Here is a 20,951-nt window from a genome sequence, read left to right on the forward strand (position 1 = left end):
CAGTCGGGGGCTGTGTTAATGGAGGCCCCTTTCCATTCTGTCTATTCTCAGTCTCCTCATCAGTGTCCTGCTCATTCCCTGCCATGAAATCGGGGCTCTGGAACAGAGCAGCTCATCAGTGCTCTGCAGGGAGAATCTAAGTGGGAGTTGGGGGTGGGGGCCTATGTCAGGATTGGAGAGGGCTGCCAAGGCGAGAGACACTGCACCAGCAGTTCCCACGGCCTTTCTCGCCCTGGAATCTCAAGATGAGTTTTTAAATTTTTAGCAGCTTTACGGAGATAAATTCACATGCCTACAATTTGCCAATTTAAATTGTACAATCCACAAGGTTAAACTGTACGACATTCACAAGGTCGTGCAGCCATCACCATGACCCTACAAAGAAACCCGTACCCACTAGCAGCCACTCCCCATTTCTCTCTGGCTCCTCCAGCTCCAGGCAACCACTGTTCTATTTTCTGTCTCTATGAATCTGTTTTGGACATTTCATATAAACGGAATCCCATAAAATGTGACCTTTCGTGACTGGCTTCTTCCACTTAACGTTTCCAAGTTAAACTGGCGTTGTAGCATGAATCACTACTTCATTCCTTCTGTGGCCAAATAGTATGCCATCGTATGAATATGCCACATTTATTCGTTCATCAATTAATGAACACTTGGGTTGTTTCCACTTTTTGACTACTACAAATACTGCTGTATCATTCAAGTACGAATTTCCGTGTGGACGCAGGTTTTCAGTTTTCTTGGCTATAAACTGAGGAGTGGGATTGCTGGCTTATATGGTAACTCAATGTTGAACCTTTTCAGGAACTTCCAGACTCTCTTCAAGAGTGGCTGCACCATGTGACAGTCCCACCGGCAGTGGGCGACGGTCCTCATTGCCCACATCCTCACCAGTCCTCGCTCTGGTCTTTAACTGTAGCGTAATGGGTGTGAAGCGGCAGCTTATCGTGGTTTTGAGTTTCATCGTCCTGGTGGCTAATGGTGTTGAACATCCTTTCATGTGCTTTTGGCCTCGTCGGATAAGTGTCCGGTCAGATCCTTGGCCTGTTTTTTTTAGCTCGGTTACTTGTCTTTTTATCTACTGAGTTGTAAGAGTCCTTCATAGATTCCAGATGCCAAGCCTGTATCAGATACGATTGGCAAGTTCTTTCCCCCGTCGGTGGGCTGTCCCTTCATTCCCTTGGTGGCGTCTTTGGCAGCACGAAATCTTTAATTTTGATGAGGTTCCGTTCGTCTGTTTAGTTCTGTCCCTAGTGCTGTTGCTATCACGCCGAAGAGGCCATTTCCTAGCCCGGGGTCACGAAGATTTATATAAGCCTTCTTCCCAGAATTCTAGTTTTGGCTGTCCCGTTGAGGCCCCAGTGCAGTTACAGCTGATGTTTGTATATGCTGTGAGGTGGAGCGCCCCTCATTCTTCTGCGTGGATGTCCAGCACTCTCTGTCGGAAGGCCATCCTTCGCCCCGTCGGACTGGTCAGCACCATTGTTGAAAATCAGCTGACCATAAAATAGAGCAGTTATTCTATTTATAGTCATCTGATTAAAATTTAAAATCTAAAAGGATATTAAAATAAGCTAAATACTTCCATGTTTCCAATGTGGGATCATGTGCCTTATTTTCGGGGGCGAGGTACACACGTCACCATGATTGCCCACCCGGTGGCATCACGGACTGGCTTGCTGGGGATCGCAAGATGTTCACAGAGCTTTTCAAGGCCATCTAGGGCCGCCCCACTGAGGAAACAGCCAGGAAGGTCGAGTGAGCAGTCCAAGGGAACTCCAAACCTCAGAGATACAGCTTTAAAATGCAGAGCTCCGAGGAGAGCCTAGAGTTGGAAAATTAAACTGGCTCGTTCTACTTAAAACTGTATGTTCTTCTAGTTGCTGTTGATAGTGAATCCTTCACCAGAGGCCATCGTCAGTGCTGCAGAGATAAAGCTATTGATTTTGGCATATAAGGTTATATTTAAGATTCTCTAATAGCCCGGGTTCAACAGGACAAAACAGAATCATGTATTGATTTCTTGAAAAAAACAAAACAAAAAAAACCTAGCTTTTCTGATTAATTTGGTCTTTAAAAAAAAGGCCTCCATGTTAATGTTTTCTTATTTGTTCCCTCTATTTTCTGGATAGAAATATAGCTTTAGCTCAGGTCCTTCTAAATGAAACTGCTGAGCCAGAGTCTGAATAGGCTTCATCTTTGCCATCAAACACAGTTTGGCTTATTATCATTCAGGACTATTTAATCCAAACCAATGGGAGGCGAGCCCTGAGTGATGACCCCCAGCTAGAGAGTCTCAGAGCTTACTTCTGGCCCCGACAAACATGAAGCGGTGGTGTGCGAGAGAGAGTGAGTGGGGCGTAAATGTTGTGTTTGCTCCATCTGCAAGGGTTCTAATAAGTTATTCAAAGCTCTTACACAGGACCAACCAGAGCGTGCCTCCCTCTCAGTTCCAGCACGTTTTCCTGCCCATCAGATGGATGCTCCTCTGCTGGAGTCTTTGGAAGGTTCTGGTGTCTTTTATTTTAATTGGCGGGCTAGAGCCGACTCCTAGGGTGTGATTTTCACTAGAGAGGGGCTGGAGAGAGGGAGTGTTGGAACAGCCCTCCAAACCCAACCATGAATATTAAACATAATACAATTACACCTCTCGGACCAATTATTTTTCTCTTCAACGGGCAAAGTTGACGAAATACTCGCTAGATAGGAATTCACAAGATCTACCATTGGCTTCTTTCTGGCCCTGGAATCCGTCGTCTTGGCAGGCTTTTGTGCCCATTTGTCGTGCTACCTGTTTCCCAGCATCGAGTCTCTGATTGGAGGGCTGAGGTTGCACGCCTGGCCAAGGGACACGGTTCAGGTTGGTGGCACACGCTGTCAGATGCTCGAGGCAGACACCGGTTTCTTAATGTGGATTTGAATGGCTCGTGTGGACTTTGCACACCGTAGGGTGTGCTATTTCCGTCTGTTGACGAGAAAGCAGAGTGATGCCTCTCTAAGGAGATGTCATAAATGCTCCTTTTTTCCTGGGCGGAGAAGTTCAAGTCTCTTTTGGCCCGTTCTTGTTTTCCTTAGTGATGTAAAATACGCAAGTGCTGTATCTTTTGGTGTATTTGTTTATTTTGTTTGGAGCTATCCATGCTGGTGTCTAAATACAATAGGAAAACAGATGGCAAACTTTGAACTTCTGGACCAAATTTGTGTTTGCCTTTGTCTCCCTAACAGCCAAACTGTAAATTATGGAGTATAAATATTCAACAGAGGAGCTCTTTATGAAAATCACCCCAGCAAAATAGACCCTTATTAACCAAACATGCGCTGAAAAGCCCTTGGGCTAGAATCTTCGTCCTCCCCGCGCCCGTCCTTTACAAGGTGCCCTGAGTGAGTGGTGCGGCTGTGGGCTGCGGGCAGTGCTCCCTTCACAGCATTTACACCTTCTCCCACTGCTCTTTCGCACACATGCCTCAAGCGGCTCTAAATGCTGAGGGGGAGACTTTTGTTTTCCGAGCCTGTTCCCTGCTCTCCCCGCATCTGTAGGCCCCAACCGCTCCCTGGGGAGGGGGGGAGGGAGGGAGGGCCGCGCGGCCCCAGTCACAGAGCTCGTGGGCGCACTGCGGGGTCTAGATGGTTCCCTGCACTGGCCAGGAAGAACGAGCGCGTCTCTCTCCGTGTTCTGGGACTACGTATTTCTCCAGTCCAGTTTTATCTGAAACAAAGCATACATCTGGGAGCGTATGTAAGTCGGGTCCAGTTTAGTCATGGAATGCCTGTGCATCCACCCCCAGCTTAAGAAACAGCACGGCCCGTACCCCTGAAGAACTCGGGGTGCCCCCTCCCCTCTCACGAATGAGTTCCTGTTTCTGAAACAACCCGGCAGTGTCTCCGCTTAGAAGGAAGGGGCGCCTTTATGCCCTTCGTTCTGCTATTGCTGTTACCAGTTCGAGTGTGTCGTTCCAGAATCTTAAGATTTTTCCTTTTCTTTTTTTTTTTTTTTTCAAAGAGTGGGGGCGGGGGGCAGGAGAGAGAGACTCTTAAGCAGGCTCCACACCCAGCAGCTTGGAGCCGATTGCGGGACTCCCTGAGATCAAGCCCTGAGCTGAAACCGAGTCCGACGCTTAACCACCTGAGCCACCCAGGCGCCCCCAAAATCTTAAAATTTTCCAGCTTCACTTAAACAGGTAACCTACACATTAAATTCAAAAGCACAACAGAGGAGCCAGGCTTCTCTTCCTGAGCAGCCCGGTCCTCCTCCACGGGGTGTCTGCACGCCCACACCTGTCACAGCCCCAGGCTGCCCTGGCCCCGTACAGAGGGGCCCCGCTGTGTGGTGGCCCCTCACTGCCTTCGCTGACAGGCACAGCAAGAGTCCCGGCCCCTCCCTTTCCAGTCCTCGATCGGTGATGGCTTCATTCCTCAGGTTGCTTTTAGGACCTCCTTCTGTCACTTCAGTAGGACACTTAGAAATATGTAATTCTCATTTTGATTAGTGCTCATGGAGTGTGAGTATGCATGCCTCTCATGAATTCTAGAAAAATACCAGCCATTAACTATACGGATATTGCCCCATGATGAGCTGTCCCCTTCTATCATTTGCATCTCTTAACCCCTCAGTCACATTTTTCATCTGTGCTCCATTTTAGGTTATCTTTCAAATTTACTGTCTAATCCACAAATTCTTCTGAATTTAATTTCAGGAGTGGTATTTTCATTTCCGGAAGTTTTATGTGGCTGTCTCTTTTTTTTTAAGGCAGGTGTCTTGACTCTCACTCCCCACCCTGTTTTGGGTGGACCCAAGTCTTAGCATCTTGCCCTGGTTCCTGAGGTTGGCACCTACCAGAAGCCTTGCCCCACCCACCCCAGGTTGTCCAGGCTGCTTTCCAGCTTGGGCCCTGGGCCCGTCACTAGCTTTGTGAACCCAGCAGTGCATTTTAAAGGGTGTTCTTTATCCAGCAGTACTAAGTGATTTTCAGTGGGAGAGTCAGTGAGTTGTCTGAAACAGAAACCCCATCTTTTGCTACTAAAAACAGTGCGGTAGCTAATGGCCTTATATGTCCGTGTGTGTATTTTTACACACATATTAGATACAGCCTAGCTAAATTCCCAGATGCAAAACTGCCAGATCAAAAGTAAAGTATATTGTTTGCTGAATATTGCCAGATCAAAGAGACGTGCTCATGGGGCGCCTGGGTGGCTCAGATGGTTAAGCGTCTGCCTTCGGCTCAGGTCATGATCCCAGGGTCCTGGGATCGAGTCCCGCATCGGGCTCTCTGCTCCTTGGGAGCCTGCTTCTCCCTCTGCCTCTCATGAATAAATAAATAAAATCTTAAAAAAAGAGACGTGCTCACATCAGGCATACATAAGTACCTGTCTGTCCAAGCCTCCCCAGCATGAAGGGTCTCACCGAGTTTACTACCATCCTTGACCTTTGCCAGGTAGATGGATAGGCAACAGGTGGTATCCAAATGTAATTTTAGCTCATAATTCCTCTCATTACCAGTGAATACATGTTTAAAAGCCATTAGTATTTTCCTGTGAACTTTTTTTTCTTAGCTTTTCTCTTATTTTAATATTGGGTTGCAAATGTTTACTTTCAATTCGAATGAATTTTTTTAACAAGAAATTAGAATTTTTTTAACAAGAAATTAGCCAGTTATCTCTGTTGTAGACATTTCCTCCAGTTTATCATTTTTGCCTTGACTTTTTTTTAAAACACTTTTATATATAGTTATCAATATCTTCCTTCTTGACTTTGAGGTTTTTTGGTTTAGAAGGGCCTTCCCATTCTGAATATTCTTGTAGCTAATTAACTCTTTGAGCCATCTAGCTGGTGGAGGTCCAAGTTGAGAAAGTTATTATAGGGTATTGTCTTTAATTGCTTTTATAAGTGAGATCTTTGAGTACAGTTTTTAAAACTAGTGGTTGTACCTAAGATAGCTATTGATTTTGACATACTTCATTTGATTATTACTGAATTATCTTCGACTGTCATTTTTTTTTAAGATTTTATTTATTTGAGAGAGAGAGAGAAACAGCATGAGAGGGGTTAGAGTCAGAGGGAGAAGCAGACTCCCTGCCGAGCCGGGAGCCCGATGCAGGACTCAATCCCAGGACTCCGGGATCATGACCTAAGCCGAAGGCAGTCTGAGCCACCTCGACTGTCATTTCTAATAAACTTGTCCACTTCTCATTTTTTCTTGTATCTAATTGTACCTAATTTTTAAAACAATGTGAAGTATTAGTAAAAGATCACTGTTTCTTAAAGCCTTCATTAGAAATAAGTGCTATATCTCCTCACGTTTCAGTATCCATGATTTGTTGTAGTAACTTGGTGAACTATATTAATAGACATCCTCGATGAATTCTGTATTTTATTTCGGTCTGAGCACTGATACCGATCTAGTGTTGTCTTTGATACTCTGCTGTCATGGTCAGTTTTGGGGAGGACAGAATGCTGGCTTCACAGACAGACGTGGGAAGCTGTGCTCCTTCCTTGCTGGGCTGTGGAGCGGTGTGCAGAGTCCCTGGGCTCTTCCCTCCAGGATGGGCCCATTTAGCTTGTTTATGGGACAGTCTGCTCCTTGTAGCCTTTTCTATCCTTGGCGGGGGGGGGGGGGGGGGGGGCAGTTTGGGTAATTCTCATTTTTCTAGAAAGTTGTTTATTTCATCTAGGTTTTCAATTTGGAGACTTAAAATCAGCTTAAACCTGGGTAGATTATGACTCAAGAAACTGAATTACTTAAAAAAAAAACAAACTACAAAAACTAGGTCCATCTAAGTTTTTTTTTCCCCCCCTGGGCAGTTTTACCAAACATTTACTAAAGCTTTTTGTCCTGAAATCCACCCTTCCTGTGTTGAGTTTTACTTTGTGATCCATTCAGAGCACTTACTGTTAATATGTGGGTTTGTCCTGTGTGCATCCATGACTCAGGAAGCATGTTAGGTCTTGAGCGGTCGGTCTGGTGCTACATTGAGTGTTCTATTCATCTCTCCAGGGCCTGTATGTTCTGCCAGGATTTTGCTACATCCCTTTCTTTTAGAAAGTATCCACAGGTAGCTGATTTGGGGTCTTTTCCTGTTAAAAACAAAAAATCTTAATTATGCATTTAAACTTGGTAGCTACACTGGATATAGAATTTTTGGTTCAAATTAATGTTCCTCAGAACACAATAGATCTAGAGTGTGCATGCTCATAACTGAGAGTTTAGGACACAGAATGTGTTTCAGATCGTCTCTCCTCAACACTTGTCGGGACCACACATAACATGTCAGCATTGGGTTTGTCCAGCTCCCCTGCTAGGTGGTAGGGTCTTTTCCTTCCTGACTTGCAGCGCAGAGGCTGTAACCTGTAGTGAAATTTTGCCACATTTATGTTGGTGTTTCTGCTGGATGAGAAATTTGTCTCATTATCTAATTTGTCCATATGTAGAAATTCAGCATATTCTTAGTAAAGAGGTTCTTAAATTCAGATTATGACAAAGTAATTGCTTTCAGACTTCAGGTAAGTGGCAGCCAACTGTCCACATAGTCAACCATAGACAGACACATCCCTTTTCAAATTTCAACAAGAAGGTGATGAACTTAGTCAAGTTAAATACCAGAAAAGTGTTGATTTCCCAAGTAAGGATCTGGGTTGCAGACGCGTGTGGCTGGTTTACCTCCTGCCCTTAACAGAATCTTAGATGGCCGGCACGACTATGTGCTGGACACCTCACTTACCCCCTGGGACAGCCTGCACCGTTGCACGCCAGTCCCCGCTCACCTTCCCTCGGAGCGGACTTGTGCTCAGGGCAGGTGTCTTTCCTGTCGAGCAGAGAAAGAGCATGATATTTCTCTTGAGTCTCTCTTGTTCCAGGGGCTTTTAAGTCATTCTGACTAGAGAGTTGCAAGCACTGTAAGCGAGCTCGTTCCTCGTGCATCTTAGCCTTTGTGACCGTGTATAAGGGGATACAACGTCCCTACCGGTAGTTAAGATGTTTGCAACCAAAGGGGTTTTTGTATGTTCTGTTTTCACAAGATCGTTGTGCATAGACCAGCACCCCTGGGGGTGAATGTGTCATTTCGGGCTTTAACTTGCATCCCATTTCCCTTCTCTGTGTTCAGGGTGAGGATCCACGACCTCCGCACTGACAAAATCGCCCTGTCGCTGTCTGCCCACCAACTGGGAGTCTCTGCAGTGCAGATGGACGACTGGAAAATCGTCAGCGGAGGCGAGGAAGGCCTGGTCTCCGTGTGGGATTATCGGATGAGCCAGAAGCTGTGGGAAGTGCACTCCAGGTAACAGGCCGCCTCTGAGCCAGCTCCCCGCACCATCCTTGGCCGTCCTTGGCGTAGCCCCTGGGCCGGGGGCAGGGGTTCCGTTTCTCAGGCCAGGAACCCCGGTCCCGGGAGAGGCAGCTCCTCTCTCTCTGATCACTGCCAGGACTCCTGCACAACTCGGGTCGGCAAGACCCAGTGGGAGTCTCCAACGCATAAGAGAAGGCAGGGCAGTCCAGGTCAGGTGCAAAAGCAGGCAAGGTTAAAAGACGAATCGGCTGCTGCTTAGCAGTGGGAGCTAGTGCTCACTCCCTGCAGCCGCTTTTATTAGACTCGAGCCCTGGGTGAGAGCTACACTACACACCTGCTCGCCAAGTAGGCCCGGCTGGACAGAGCGGGCAATCTTTTTTCCTGCTTTCTGTGGTGATGCGTGGACTTGCCAGCAGGTGGTGCCAGAAGGCAGCTAAAACTCGGCCATGGTGGCATCCCCAAAAGAACTGCCTTAAGCAGCTGGTCCACCTCCCCTTCTAGGGCAGCTCTCCTGCTTTCCAGCAGATCTTCTTCTTTCCCTGAAAAGCTATGCTCCCTCCAATGCATCATTCGGGGGAAGCCAGGGTCAGTAAGATCTTCCCCAGAATTTTCCTGTCCCAGCACTCATCTTCCTAACTCATTTGTAAATGTACAACCAGTCTTCAACCCTGGTTAGTGGCTTGTCCCGGGCAAGGCCCCCATTTCTGCCGGGACACCTCTGGGCCTCACTCCTCAGTCTCCTGCCTATGCACGCAGCTGGTCTGGTTCTCTTGAGCCTCTGGTCCAGCCCTGCAGTACGTGGGAGTCTCTGCTGCCACACTCCCTGGTTCCTCCTGCCATCTTCAGCCAGCTCCCCTTGTCCTCGCCATTCCCTGGGCCCCTAGTGAAGTCTTCTAGCTGGTGCCCTGGACCAACAGAGCTGAACTCAGATCCCCCTGAATTTTCAGTACTCTCAAGAGTACTGTTCTGTTCCAGCCAAGAAGCCTGCCCCTGCTTGGCCTGCACCCATCCTTCCTGAAAGGCCTGGCTGATGGGCCTTTTCCACCCGGGGCCCAGTGCCGAATCCTGTGTCCCATCTTGGGGGCTTGTAATGTCTCTTGTGCTCTAGAAACATTGGCCCTGTTTCGTGGGGATGCATCTTCCATTCTCAGCTAGTTAGGAATCCTCTGACGGCAGGCTCCTGCTTGCAATAGACATCTTTTCTATCCTGTGTCTCCTTGCTTGTGCTGTGACCATAGGAGGCACTGGACAAAAGTTTTTAGAATGAACAGAAGCCTTTGCTACATGGATTTCTAGCCATTGCTGCACAATGTCACAGCATGAAAGCACCTGCAGATGGTCCATACTTCCATGGTAGCCCTCTCAACCTTAGGAGGGAGGGGGCTTTTAGGGCTCAGCCCCACACTGTGAGCTGGGGAGCCTGGCTTGGAGAACTTACCCAAGGCCAGCCCGCCCGAAATGGGGCTGTTCTCTCCCGCAGGTGGCTAATAACTTCCTTGACATCTGAAACACCATGTTGCTGGGTCGCCAACCAGACAGCGCCCAGGCTTGTCCTCTGTCAATGAGAAGCTTGGCAGAGGGTTCTAAAGCCCAGTTTCAGGGGGCTCCTTTTCCCACGGCTCTCCTGTCGTGTTCCAGGCACCCCGTTCGTCACCTGTCCTTCACCAGCCACAGCCTCATCACGGCCAACGTGCCCTACGAGAGGGTGGTGCGCAACACGGACCTGGACAACTTCACTGCTCACAGGAGGTCAGTGGGCTGGGGCTGCGGGGGTTCCGAGCAGCCCCTCTCAGTTTGATTTTGTGAGGAGCCTCTCGCAGGCACGGCCGTTCTAGCAGTTGTGAGGGCCTCCCCAGGGGCCTGGCCGTGGCCCGACTCCTAGTGCTGGTGGCCAAGCCCTGTCCTCCTCAAGCTGCAGGGTGACTCTGCTCTCCCTCCCACAGCGGGGTCCTTCCGGCTGCTGGCCTGGCCTTCCCTGACGCTGACCCTTTCCACCCCGCCGGCCTCCCAGCACGCCATGCCCTCCGCCAGACTTGTCTCGAGTCCGGGCATTCCGAGGGACACGCGTGTTACAGGAAGCACTGTCCTGGGTGTCCTGTACTGACTCGTTCACTGTCCGTGTGCTTCCTCTAGGCACCGCGGGCTGATCCACGCCTACGAGTTTGCCGTGGACCGGCTGGCCTTCCAGAGCGCGCTTCCCGTCTGCCGAGCGGCCGGCGACACGGCGCCAGCCTACAGCTACGACCTTGCGCTCGCCTTTCCCTAGGACCGTGGTTAGGGGAGCGCCTCGTGGGGGAGCAGGGGGTCAGATGGGAAGAACCCAAGCAGATGTTTAAAACTACTGCGGAGCTCTGCCCCAGATTTTAAAGGGTTGGGCTGGGGGAAGAAAGCCCAGGGCGCACCTGTCGGACCCCACAGGTTCCTGAACTGCCTGTGGGCAGGATGGTGGCGTTGTTTTCTCTCCCTGGACACTGTGCCACTTCCTCCTGCATCTGCTGCCCTGGCGACGGGGTGCGTCTCCCCCCGCTGTCTGTACACTACCCCTGCAGGGCCCTGCTCACCACCTTTCCAGTCTTCAAGCCCTTTGCTCTCAGATCACACATAACACCCCCCGCCCCCAGTGCAAACCTAGGCTAGTAGTACTGTCTTCTCATAGTTTTTACCACAATTTATAATTACATATTTATACACTTACTGCATTAAGGACTGTTTACTTTGTATCACATGTTGTGGACACCACAGATTATTTTCTACCTGTCGGCTGCATAAACAGTTATCCTCCACCTAGGCTGGAAGAGCTGGGGAAGAGACCTTTATCCTCCACTGGGCTAAAGCAGGGCAGCACCGGGGAACTCTTCCAAAAGATGAAGAGGGCAAACCACTGCATGACTGTTACTAGTACCCCTTCAAAATATGAAAGTCCTGCTCCGATTCAGAGGATCTACTTAATAGAATTTACAAGCATGATCCAATAGAGTTTTGTGCCTTTTTAAATATCCACACACCACGCACAGAAAATGGCTGTCTGAAGACCACAAAGACCCATCCAGGCCCAAGTCAGTGACCCGATGCAATAAAATTAGATGAAAAACAAAAATGGAAAATGTGAACCCTCTGGGCCATGAAAACACTGAATATCAAAACTCCAGGGGTGAGGCCAGAGTGGACAAAGTGAGGCTTGAATAGAAAATAGATAAATGGCTAGCTGTCACCTCAAATAGTGACCCCTCAAGGAAGGAATTAAAGAAGGGTTAAAAACACCCATTGATGGAATAGAAAACCAACAAAGTTAATCATAACACCAAAACCCTATGCTCGCCCCATTTTACAATGGACCAGCTTTTGGAAATATACTGTTTTTTTTAGTGAGTAGAGGGGTGAGTGGGAGAATCCTAAGCAGACGCCCCGCTGAGCACAGGGCTCAATCCCACAACCCCAAGATCAAGAGCAGGACGCCCAACCGACTGAGCCACCCAGGCGCCTCCAGAATATACACCTCTTGATACAGAAAAGCACAAGGGGCTGTGAGAAACCAAAAAGGAGGTAATTATGCACACAGGATTTTCAGGGTGGGGATGATCTACCCACATGAATCCGAGAGAAAAACGAAGCTCTCCTGTACACGAGTGTACAAAATTAGAAGGAAGTATTTTCAGAGTGCTTCAGATATTCCATGATTACAAACCTCCGTGCAACTCAATAGGACAGTGGACCCAGAGAAAGAGAAAGAGCCGCACCTGGGAATCATCCCTTGCTTTCAGACGGCCTTCTGCTTCCTTTCAACCAAATTACTTCCGAAATGAAGCTAGTCTGCAGTTAGCAGATGAAGTATTTTGCTTACTCCTGTTGTCATGTGGTGCTCTGACCCCCTCGTGACCTCGCTCTGTAAGGTTTTTCATCTCATAGCCTTAGTGCAACTGGACCACTAAGTAAACACATTTTTAAGAGGCTCTTCCAGTTTGATTTCACCATTTTACAGATGTGTTCTCCCTTCCCAGCTTTGCAGCCATGAAAGGTCCTTGAAAACCCAGAAAATTCTACCAAAACTAAAAATAGTTTTAAACTATTGTCATTCGCTGCCAACAGTAGTCCAGTGTAAAATGTCACGATTATAGGGAGTTTCTTTCCTCCCTGTTTATAACCTCTCTCCTTAAGGAAAATTGCCTGGTTTTGTGAAGGAGGGTTTATCAGATCCAGACTGAATCCCAGAGTTTGCTACTGCAAACTTTACACCGTGGAAGGTGGGGAAAGGACCAGAGTTCCTCTAGAAATCAACATTTACCCAGTGACTTAAAACCCTTTGGCCCACGCCCACCCCTTCCGCTCATCCCACCTTACCTTCATCCCCGTTGGCTAGTTTGAGGGAGTTTCTTTGCAAGTTCGGAGTTGTGAGCAGATGTATCATGTCCTTTTCTTCTGTAGCTCTTCTGCTGCTCAGACGCTTCCCCTCCGTCTCCCCTAAAGAGAGAAGAAACTCCTATGTCACTGGGGGAGCCAGAGGGCCCAGCGCCAGAGCTCGTGGGTCTTAAAATGTTGTCTGCCTTTTGCTTATACTTTATGTCTGTTGGTTCTAATAAATTTTTAAAATCCGTTGCTTGTTCAATTACTGGTTTCCCCGGCCAGGTGTCCTGGGACCGACCCCCACTTACCACGGTACCTGCTCTGGCCCAGAGTGGAGTTGAACCACCCAGAACCACCCCTTCCAGGGGCTCCTAGCCCGGGATCCAAGAGACCCAAAACTACACTGGAGCACTTTCTGGGAAGAAGTCCGGTTGGCTTTCATCAGATTCCCGAAGGGGACTGCCGCGCCCACCCCCCACCCCAGCCCAGAGAATTTCCTCTCTGCCCCTAGACTGTGCCTTGTAAGCCAAGCCACAAGCTGCCCTGGTGTGGCCGTTGCCCAGCCAGGAGCGTGTGTTTAGTATATGTGCTGCCGAAGCGAGCACCAGGAACGTGTGTTTAAAAGCTACTCTGGGGATGGCCTCACCTTCCCCAGGAGGGAGAAATCGCACCTTGGCTGACAATGCCCCCAAGAGGAGACTTTCGGTCTGTTCTGAAAGGGAAAGAGGAAGTCCTCTACCCCAGCACCCCACTTCGGAATTAGAGGCCCCACATTTAGGCAGACGGCGCCTCCCCCCCCTGCAGTTAAGTGACAAACAGCAGCTTACTGCAGATGGACCCTGCCCACCATGGAGGAGAAATGGCTTCCTCCCCCCCCACCCCCCCCACTCCCCCCGAGGACACAGCCCTCCTGTTAGAACCGGCTGGTGGCCTGCCGTCATGGGCAGCAGCGGCCAGAAGCTTCTGTGAGCCACGCCCGCCCGCCCGCCCGCCCGCCCGCCTGCCTCGCCCCTGCGGCCGGGCCAGATGCTTACCTGGCTGCTTGGGCAGGCCCTGCCGGCCTCGCTCTGCCGGGTGTGGTGGCTTCCCTCTCGCCGGGCTCCGGCAGGCGCCAGGCAGGGCAGGCTTTTGGCCTCCGATGCCCACCGCCAGCATAGACGCTGCCCCGTGCCCTCTGGGGGGGGGGGGGGCAAGAGCTGCTGCTCAGCATCCCCCTCGCCCTGATGGCTGCCCTGGGGCTGAACACGGAGGAGCCTGGTCCCCTTGCTGACTTGGTCGGGTTAGAGGGATGAGCAGCCACCGCGGGGCCAAGATCACCCACCACTGAACCCCAGCTGGCACTTGCCTCCCGATTCTGGAAGAGCCCAGAGACAAAGCAATGCTGATGCCCCGGGAAGTTGTGGTAAAAAAAAAAAAAAAAAGCAACCTGGCTCCTCTGGCTCCCCTCTCCAAGGCCTTCCCAAGGTCACCGTGTGGGAGGACAGCTTGCAAAGCAGGTGTTTGCAAAACCCTTGCCAAGGCGACGTGTATGTTTAACTCTCTCAGCGGCTTAGGCTCGGCAGGCAGGTGGGGGCACGGGCAGCTACACAGGGGCCCGGCCTCCCATGAGCAGAGCACTAAAAGAACTTTCTAGTCCCTTGGGCCAGAGAAGAATGGAGTTGTTCTGTTCAAGTCCAGCAGAGGGTGCTTGGCCGGGATTGGGAGCTGTGGTGATCATACACTCTTCCCTTACCATGATTCCTGTCCAACGTGGCTGCAGGATGTGTCCTCCGAGCTTCTCCTCTTCAATTTCCGTGACACAGCCCTCTGGTGAACCTACCAGACCGATGCATTTGTGTCCCATTGCCAGATTCTTTTAACATCTAAAAGCTGAGTTCCGGTAACGTTTCCGTGACGCGGCGGCAGGGACCGGGCCCCGCGTGCGACCTGACCGCTGGCACGCACCCTCCCCGAGCTCGGTCCCCACCCACAGCCCGAGGCCCTCCAAGCGTGACCGCGCTTCCCTCAAATATTTGACTTAGCACTGATTTCCCATTTCCTCTTAGCCGCTGGTGTCATTCCTGATAGAGGGAGGGCTGTTCAACAAGGGGGTCTGTTGATTCACCAACCTGCCCGTTCTAGAACAAATCCAAAACACACATCACTTGCTTCAGATGAGGTGCCCCGTCGAGGACCCCGGGGGGGGGGTGGCTGTGCAGCCCAAAAGCCCCTCCTGGGCACCCTCGCTGGCCCGGCAGGTAACAGGTACGGTTTCGGAGCCTCCTGCCTCTGCATAGACCGCACCGCCCAAATGGCCGTCCCGAGACCTGCCCCCCGTGCCCGGAGTGGCGGCTCTTTGTGAACCAAAGGCCGGCAGCCCGGCTAGACTGTGGGGAATTAACCTGCCCTTTCTACAAGCAGGTTTGCACCAACTAACAGGCAACCCTGACCATCCCCCAAAGGACCGAATGAGCAAAACGGCCACCTCACGCACTTAGCACCCTGGGAGCCGCTGGGAGGGCTCCCGGGCAACCCCGCAGGCCACCCTAACCCTGCCAGTCAGAGGACACCCTCGGTGACTGGGAACAACTGAGCTCTCTGGAGCCACACGGACGGGGCTCGAGGTGAGTAGCTCTCATTCTAACTAGCTGTTTAGGCAAGTCGTGACCCTCAGTGGCCTGAGCACATGAAAACGTCTGATGTTTGCCCACGGGGGACGCACGTATGCCCACGTCTCCCAAACTAAAACTCAGGCCACAGGGGCTGATGGAAGATTCATTATTTATACAAAACACTTTACACTAACGAACTGCCTTTGTGGAGGAGCACAACATCAAAGCCGACTGGGAGAGTCCCAGAAGATCCAGGCCTACGGACGCCACACCAGCCGTCCTGCTCAAAGGCACAGGGGGTCCCCGTCCCGCGTGCCGGGGCTGGGGAAGGCGGGGAAGGCCGCCTCCGCGAGGCTGCAGGGGGCTCCCCCAGCAGGGAGGCTGCTGACAGAGCGCCGGATTCCACGCACCAGGCCATCCCACTGGCAGCCGCGAAACCGATGGCGTGAGCGGGACGATCCCCGAGCAGCCGGGGCAGGCAGGGGCCCCGTGTCCCACTCCTCGGCCCACCTGATGGCGGGCACCTGGAGGGGAGGAAGCCGAGGCCTCTGCCTTCGCCCCCCACCTACCGCTCTGGAAATGGCAAAACACTCGAGAAGTGCTAGTCTAAGCAGCAGAGCTCTGGGAGAGACTTCAGACGGCTCTCTACTTCCGCACAGACGGGGCCGCGCTGCCGGACAGCCGTCTGTCCTGACCTGGAGGAGTGGAGGCCAGCATCCCTCAGGCCCCGGGGTCCGGGGGGCAGTCCTGCTACGCGCAGACTACCAACAGGACGCCAGCAAGGGTCCGCTCTCACCTCCAAGGTCCTAAATGAGCGTTTGCCAAACCCCCACCACCAAGGTGCACCAGCCTCGGGACTTCCGCCCCAAACACGGTCACGCTCCCCTTCACCCCGCCTCACTGCCTGGTTCCAGCTTCTCACTTAAATCCTCAGCACTGCAGTCGTGTCCGCATGAACGGCCCTGGAAAGATGTCGAAGAAATGGGCTGACCTGAGTGCCTCCGGGAAGGGCAAGCCAGGGCCTGGTGGGCCCAGGATCAAGCCGCGTGGGGTGCCCTCCTGCACCTCTCCATGTTCTGAACCCCGACGCACACCTAGTAACAAAGCCATGGAAATGCAGAATACCAGTAACAGCTGTTGTCAGTTACCAGAACTTTCTCGGGAGGCTAGGAAGGAACCTCCCGGTGAGTGTGGACGGAAGGAACTGAGCGAGGAGGCCTGGAACACCACCAGCAGCGAGTGACCACAGTGACCACAGTGACCATAGCCACGCCGGCCCCCCTGAGCGCCGACTCTGAGCACTGAGCCCAAGCCGGCCCCTGCTGACCCACCGGCCACAGCCCCCAACTGGATGGACAACCTTCACTTCCCTGCCCCCAGCATAGCCCGCCCCTGAATCAGAAGGGGACTCTGGAGCTTTGGGAGCCACTGACCTGGGACAGTCACCTCCCCTGCTGCCACCACCACAGGGGACTGCCCCACGCTGGGCCCGGGAGGGCGTCGGCAGCCAGGCCTCCTCAGGCACGTCACCGCGGGTCCCCCGCGCCCTCTCCTCCGGCCCAGACACTCGGTCACGACACCGCGGCAGCCCTGCCACCCACATCCCGGCCACCATGGAGCGGGGAGCTGCCATGCCTCACCTGACTGCCCAGCACTCGTGTGGCGAAAAGAGCCAACACTTCACCCAAATTAAACCAGAAAAAGCAGGAAAAAACCTCCTCTCTGCCAAACCAGCCTTTGGAAACTAGCCGCTGCCTGCTCCTTTTCAGCCTCGTGCCACCAAGTGGCCAGACCACCAAGTGGCCGTGGGGAACAGACAGGAGCCACGTTCTTTAACAAACCAACCATTTTCTTTTTTTATTAGAGATAAAAACAGCGAAGTTCCACGTACCACACCTTCGGGAAAACGAGACAGCGGAGGACTGGGGACTATTTACAAGAGCGGTGGCCGAAGGACACCTGCGGCCTCGGGCCCTGCGGGAGGCTGCGGGCACGGCTTCGGGGGGCAGGCGGGTCAGTGGCAGAGGGCGATGGTTTCCATGTTAAGGAAGCGCACGTGCATCTTGGTCTCGATGTCTATCCCCTGCCAGATCTGCAACAGACAGCGCAGTGTGAGCGCGTGTCCCCACCCCGCCCGGCCCGGGGCCTCGCCCGGGTCCCCCCGCCCGCCCTCCCCCCACCAGGGCAGGTGAAAACCAGAGGGCTGACTTCAAGACCGTGAGCTGAGCGAGAAAGAGAAACTTCCCTCTGCCTTTCTGCGGGTTAATTTGGCTCTGACATTGGGAGTCTTTCTGATATTGTCACAGCAAGTTATTATTAAGAACAGAATCCAAGCTCTGGGCTCCACGTCATTTCAATCCCACCCACCCCCGGCTGATTTTCATGCAGATTCCTTAACCCCATTAAACCTCCTCTTCATCGGTACAATGCCGAGACCACCACCTGCGCTGCCCACGTAAGTCACGCAACGCTGGGGGCTCAAACGGAATCATCCGCGGGAACATTTTGTAAGCTACGAAGCACTGTGCAACTGCCAAGTTGTATTAAGCCATCTTCCTTAGTTAAAAGGTCACAGCAGTTTGGTCTTTCTAACGTCCCTGGGATAGGTCACCCTGTTCTACACACACAAGCTTATGCCCGGGAAGGATAATTTCTGCCCACAGATGCCCATTGCCTCATACCTACCTGGTCCTGGTTCTGCCGTTATAGTCCATCCCGGCCTGGGCCCCGGGGGACACCCCGAGGCCGCCCGACCCTATCTGCCACACTATAAAGCCCCCCCTCCCCACTCCCAGGACTACACTTGCCAGCTCCTTGGCCACTCGGGGCCCGAGAGGGCCACAGATGGAGAGATGGCTGGATGCATCCATCAGACAGACAACTCTGTCTCCCTGCTTGTGTGAGAAGTTCAAACTCTCGGGCTGTCACCTGCAGCATTTCCAGGGACAGTCACCAGGCTGTGAGCAGGCTGCAGTCAGAGCCCCATCGGCGCCCACGCTGCAGGGAGGCCTGGGTGCCATTCTTGCCCCTGTCACATGCCCACCGTCCCCCAGCTACTTTGTGGTCTCCTGCACCTGCTCTGGGTGCTGTGGGGCCTGGTGAGGGTGCAGAGCGATCAGAGCCGGCTCCCGGGGAGCAGCTCCAACCCTCATTCCCAGGGAAGCTACCTGGGCACCCAGGGTGCTGTCTGCTAAATGCCAGGTGGCAACAGGGGCACTGGTGAGGCTCAGGGGAGGGGAAGGGCCAGCGGGTCAGGAAAGGCCCCCGTGGTATGGGGACAGGCTTGGGGAGCACCGGAGCCGTGGGGCGGCGGATAGGGGAAGCCTTCTGGGGAAGAAGCGGGCTCTCTCGGGCTTCTTTGCTCGCCCAGGCCTGGTGTGTGGGGACAGAGGAGGCTGCCCACCTCGGCCCAGAAGCTTCTGCTGCCTGCCCTCTCCCTTGCAGAGCTCACTGCTGCCCGGCCAGGTTAGCCGTGCAGCCTGGGAGGAGCACCCATCTGAGCCGCCCCTGGGCTCCGTGGGGCTGTGACCACCCGAGTCCTGGCCTGGCTCCAGGCCCGGGCCCGTCCGCTCCCTCAGGCCGGTCGGAGGCTGGTGTGGCACACTGGACCAGAGCCTCCGGGTCCTGTTCCCCTGACTTCCTGTCCTTCCTCTAATTCCAGAACGAGCCTGGCCGACCCACTCTCAAGGTACGCACGCAGTGCCAGGCAGAGGGCAGAGTGGGCTTGCCTCCCTCCGCTGGGCATGTACCCATCAGAGCAGTGAGGGGTCCCGGTTCCTAACCTCAGAGCACGTTCGGGACAGCAGAGGCCTGGCGCCCACCCGTGGGGGCTGCGAGACTGGGCAGCCATAGCCAAGGAAAAGCAAGCGACAAAACCCCACACAGCTGGTATTCATGAGGGGCATAGAACACTCCAGAACCTGGTTCCTACCATCAACAGCGATGCTTATGACAAAGGCGACCCAAAGGCGACCGGGGACTCGTGGGAGAGAGACAGGTTTTGTTGGAGTCCCTTTGTACTCCTTCCAGTGCCCTGGCCGCAAGTGAACGTTACTCTTCCAATAAAAGTCAGTCAAACCTGTGTTTTAAAGGTGACGCCCAGGCATGACCCGTGTCCACAGAGATGCGGGTCTCTTCCTGACCAGCGGACACCCCTCGAGCCCCACCTCTCCTCCTAGACACCCACCTTCAGGAAGTCGTCGAAGGTGATCCCCTCATATACCTGGTCAGGCTCCTGGGAACAGAGCACAAGCAGAGTGAGCGGCTTCCGCCAGGAGACCCCTGTCCCTCCCCAGGACACAGATGGTGGGGCCCCTTCAGTCACGAGAAGAGCGGCTCCCTCCCGACTGCTGCGTCCAGCTTGAGGCCATCACCCTGAACTGCAACGTCCCCTTCGTTGGCGGGACAGCAGGATAGAAGGAGGGTGCGGGCTAACCAGGGCCCCACCGAGCCCCCCAGGGGGGACCCGGTGGATGAGGGTGTAAAGGAAGTGGGTGGGCACAGACTCCCTTTCCCCTCAGCCACCAACGGACACCTCCTGCCATTTCCCGGTCCTGCCTCACTGTACCCGCCCTGACCCTCTGAGCTCACTGACCACTGGGGCAGGGGTGGGGGGTGGGGGGGCGGGAGGGCTGCCTTCTGCGGCCCACCCCTCGCGCCCAGCGAGTCACCATGATAAGGGCCACCCGCTGGGCCTCTCCCCCAGCCGGTCACGGTCAGTGCCAGTCTCCATCTGCGTCTGTCCGGCTCCGGCACACCCGGACCCCATGAGGCCAGAGGTGGGGCTCCTGGCCCTTGTGCTGCTATCTCGGGCTCTGGCACCGCCGAGCCTCCCCCAACCTCACCCCCGCCTGCAGCACCCTTTGGGGCAGCGACAGCCCGGCTGCCATCCGTCCACGGAAGACAAGCTAAATAAATCCTGGTCCTCTGTGCTACCGATTACTGAGCAGCCATTAAGAAGGGGTCACTCTCCACGTGCGAATGCGGAAAAGGCTCCAGATACAGAGCAAGCAGAAGCACGCAGGCAGGTGGCGACAGCTCCCGCGCTAAGCGGACAGCCACCGTCCGCGCAGTGGATGGGTGGGGGGGGCCGTGCGGAGAGGACGAGAAGCGGTCCGTTCAGTTCCAGTTCGTGTCAATCAGAAAGAAAAGACACACGTACACGCCGGCGAGGACCGAAAGATAAGCCCCAGGAGATCGCACACGTCTCCGGAGCTGTCCTGCCGTCTAGGGAGGGAACCGCGCGCACCCTGGGTGTCTGCCGCCTGGGCCCTGCGCTTACCCCCATCTTAGAGAGAAGGCCACTGGGCCCACGGAGGCCAGGCCATCGGTCCGGCTGGGAGGAGCCCAGCAGGCCCCAAGCGTCCGGTCGGAGTCCTCACCCTTTGTGGTTTCCTAACACTGGTTTTTCGTACAGAAACCTAACCTACACACGCTTTCAAATCTTACCAATGCGACCAGTTGTCCAGTTTCCCCGGCCTGTCCCCTGGGGCTCCCTGCTCTTCCCGCCCGGGGACCCGGGGACGCCTTCAGAGAGAGGACAGCCGAGGAGAGCTAATTACAGACGGGGCTCCACGGCCCGAGAGCAGGGCGGGAGGGTGGGTGCGCGTGGAGGGAGGGCAGGGGCGGGTGGGGGAAGCCCTCCTCCCCCCCCCCCCCCCCCAGCTGAGACCCCAGCCTAGCAGCCCCGTCCTCAAGCCACGGGTCCTTCCAGAGAAAGTCGCACTCGGG

The 20,951-nt window shown here is 53.6% G+C and overlaps 2 protein-coding genes across 3 annotated transcripts in view; one reads left to right on the forward strand and one right to left on the reverse strand.

Annotated features, from left to right (window-relative positions):
• FBXW8 (F-box and WD repeat domain containing 8) overlaps positions 1 to 12,879 on the forward strand; it is a 120,530-nt gene extending 107,651 nt beyond the window's left edge. The window contains exons 9-11 of one of the 2 annotated variants that reach the window (XM_064578451.1): positions 8,107 to 8,280; positions 9,928 to 10,038; positions 10,423 to 12,879. In XM_064578451.1, coding sequence (XP_064434521.1) covers positions 8,107 to 8,280; positions 9,928 to 10,038; positions 10,423 to 10,555 — 418 coding nt within the window. In that variant the 3' untranslated portion in view covers positions 10,556 to 12,879. The other variant, XM_064578452.1, reaches the window with a different exon arrangement.
• Positions 12,880 to 15,322: 2,443 nt separating this feature from the next.
• Positions 15,323 to 20,951, reverse strand: part of TESC (tescalcin) — a 49,216-nt gene continuing 43,587 nt past the window's right edge. The window contains exons 7-8 of the mRNA XM_045887553.3: positions 19,408 to 19,455; positions 15,323 to 17,313 (exon numbers count right to left, since the gene is read on the reverse strand). Coding sequence (XP_045743509.1) covers positions 17,236 to 17,313; positions 19,408 to 19,455 — 126 coding nt within the window. The 3' untranslated portion in view covers positions 15,323 to 17,235. The remainder of the gene's footprint in view (positions 17,314 to 19,407; positions 19,456 to 20,951) is intronic.

Source organism: Mirounga angustirostris, unplaced genomic scaffold, assembly GCF_029215605.1.
Source record: "Mirounga angustirostris isolate CCGP_5_RB_7025 unplaced genomic scaffold, mMirAng1.0.hap1 SCAF_14, whole genome shotgun sequence".
In the NCBI taxonomy this organism is placed as follows: Eukaryota; Metazoa; Chordata; class Mammalia; order Carnivora; family Phocidae; genus Mirounga; species Mirounga angustirostris.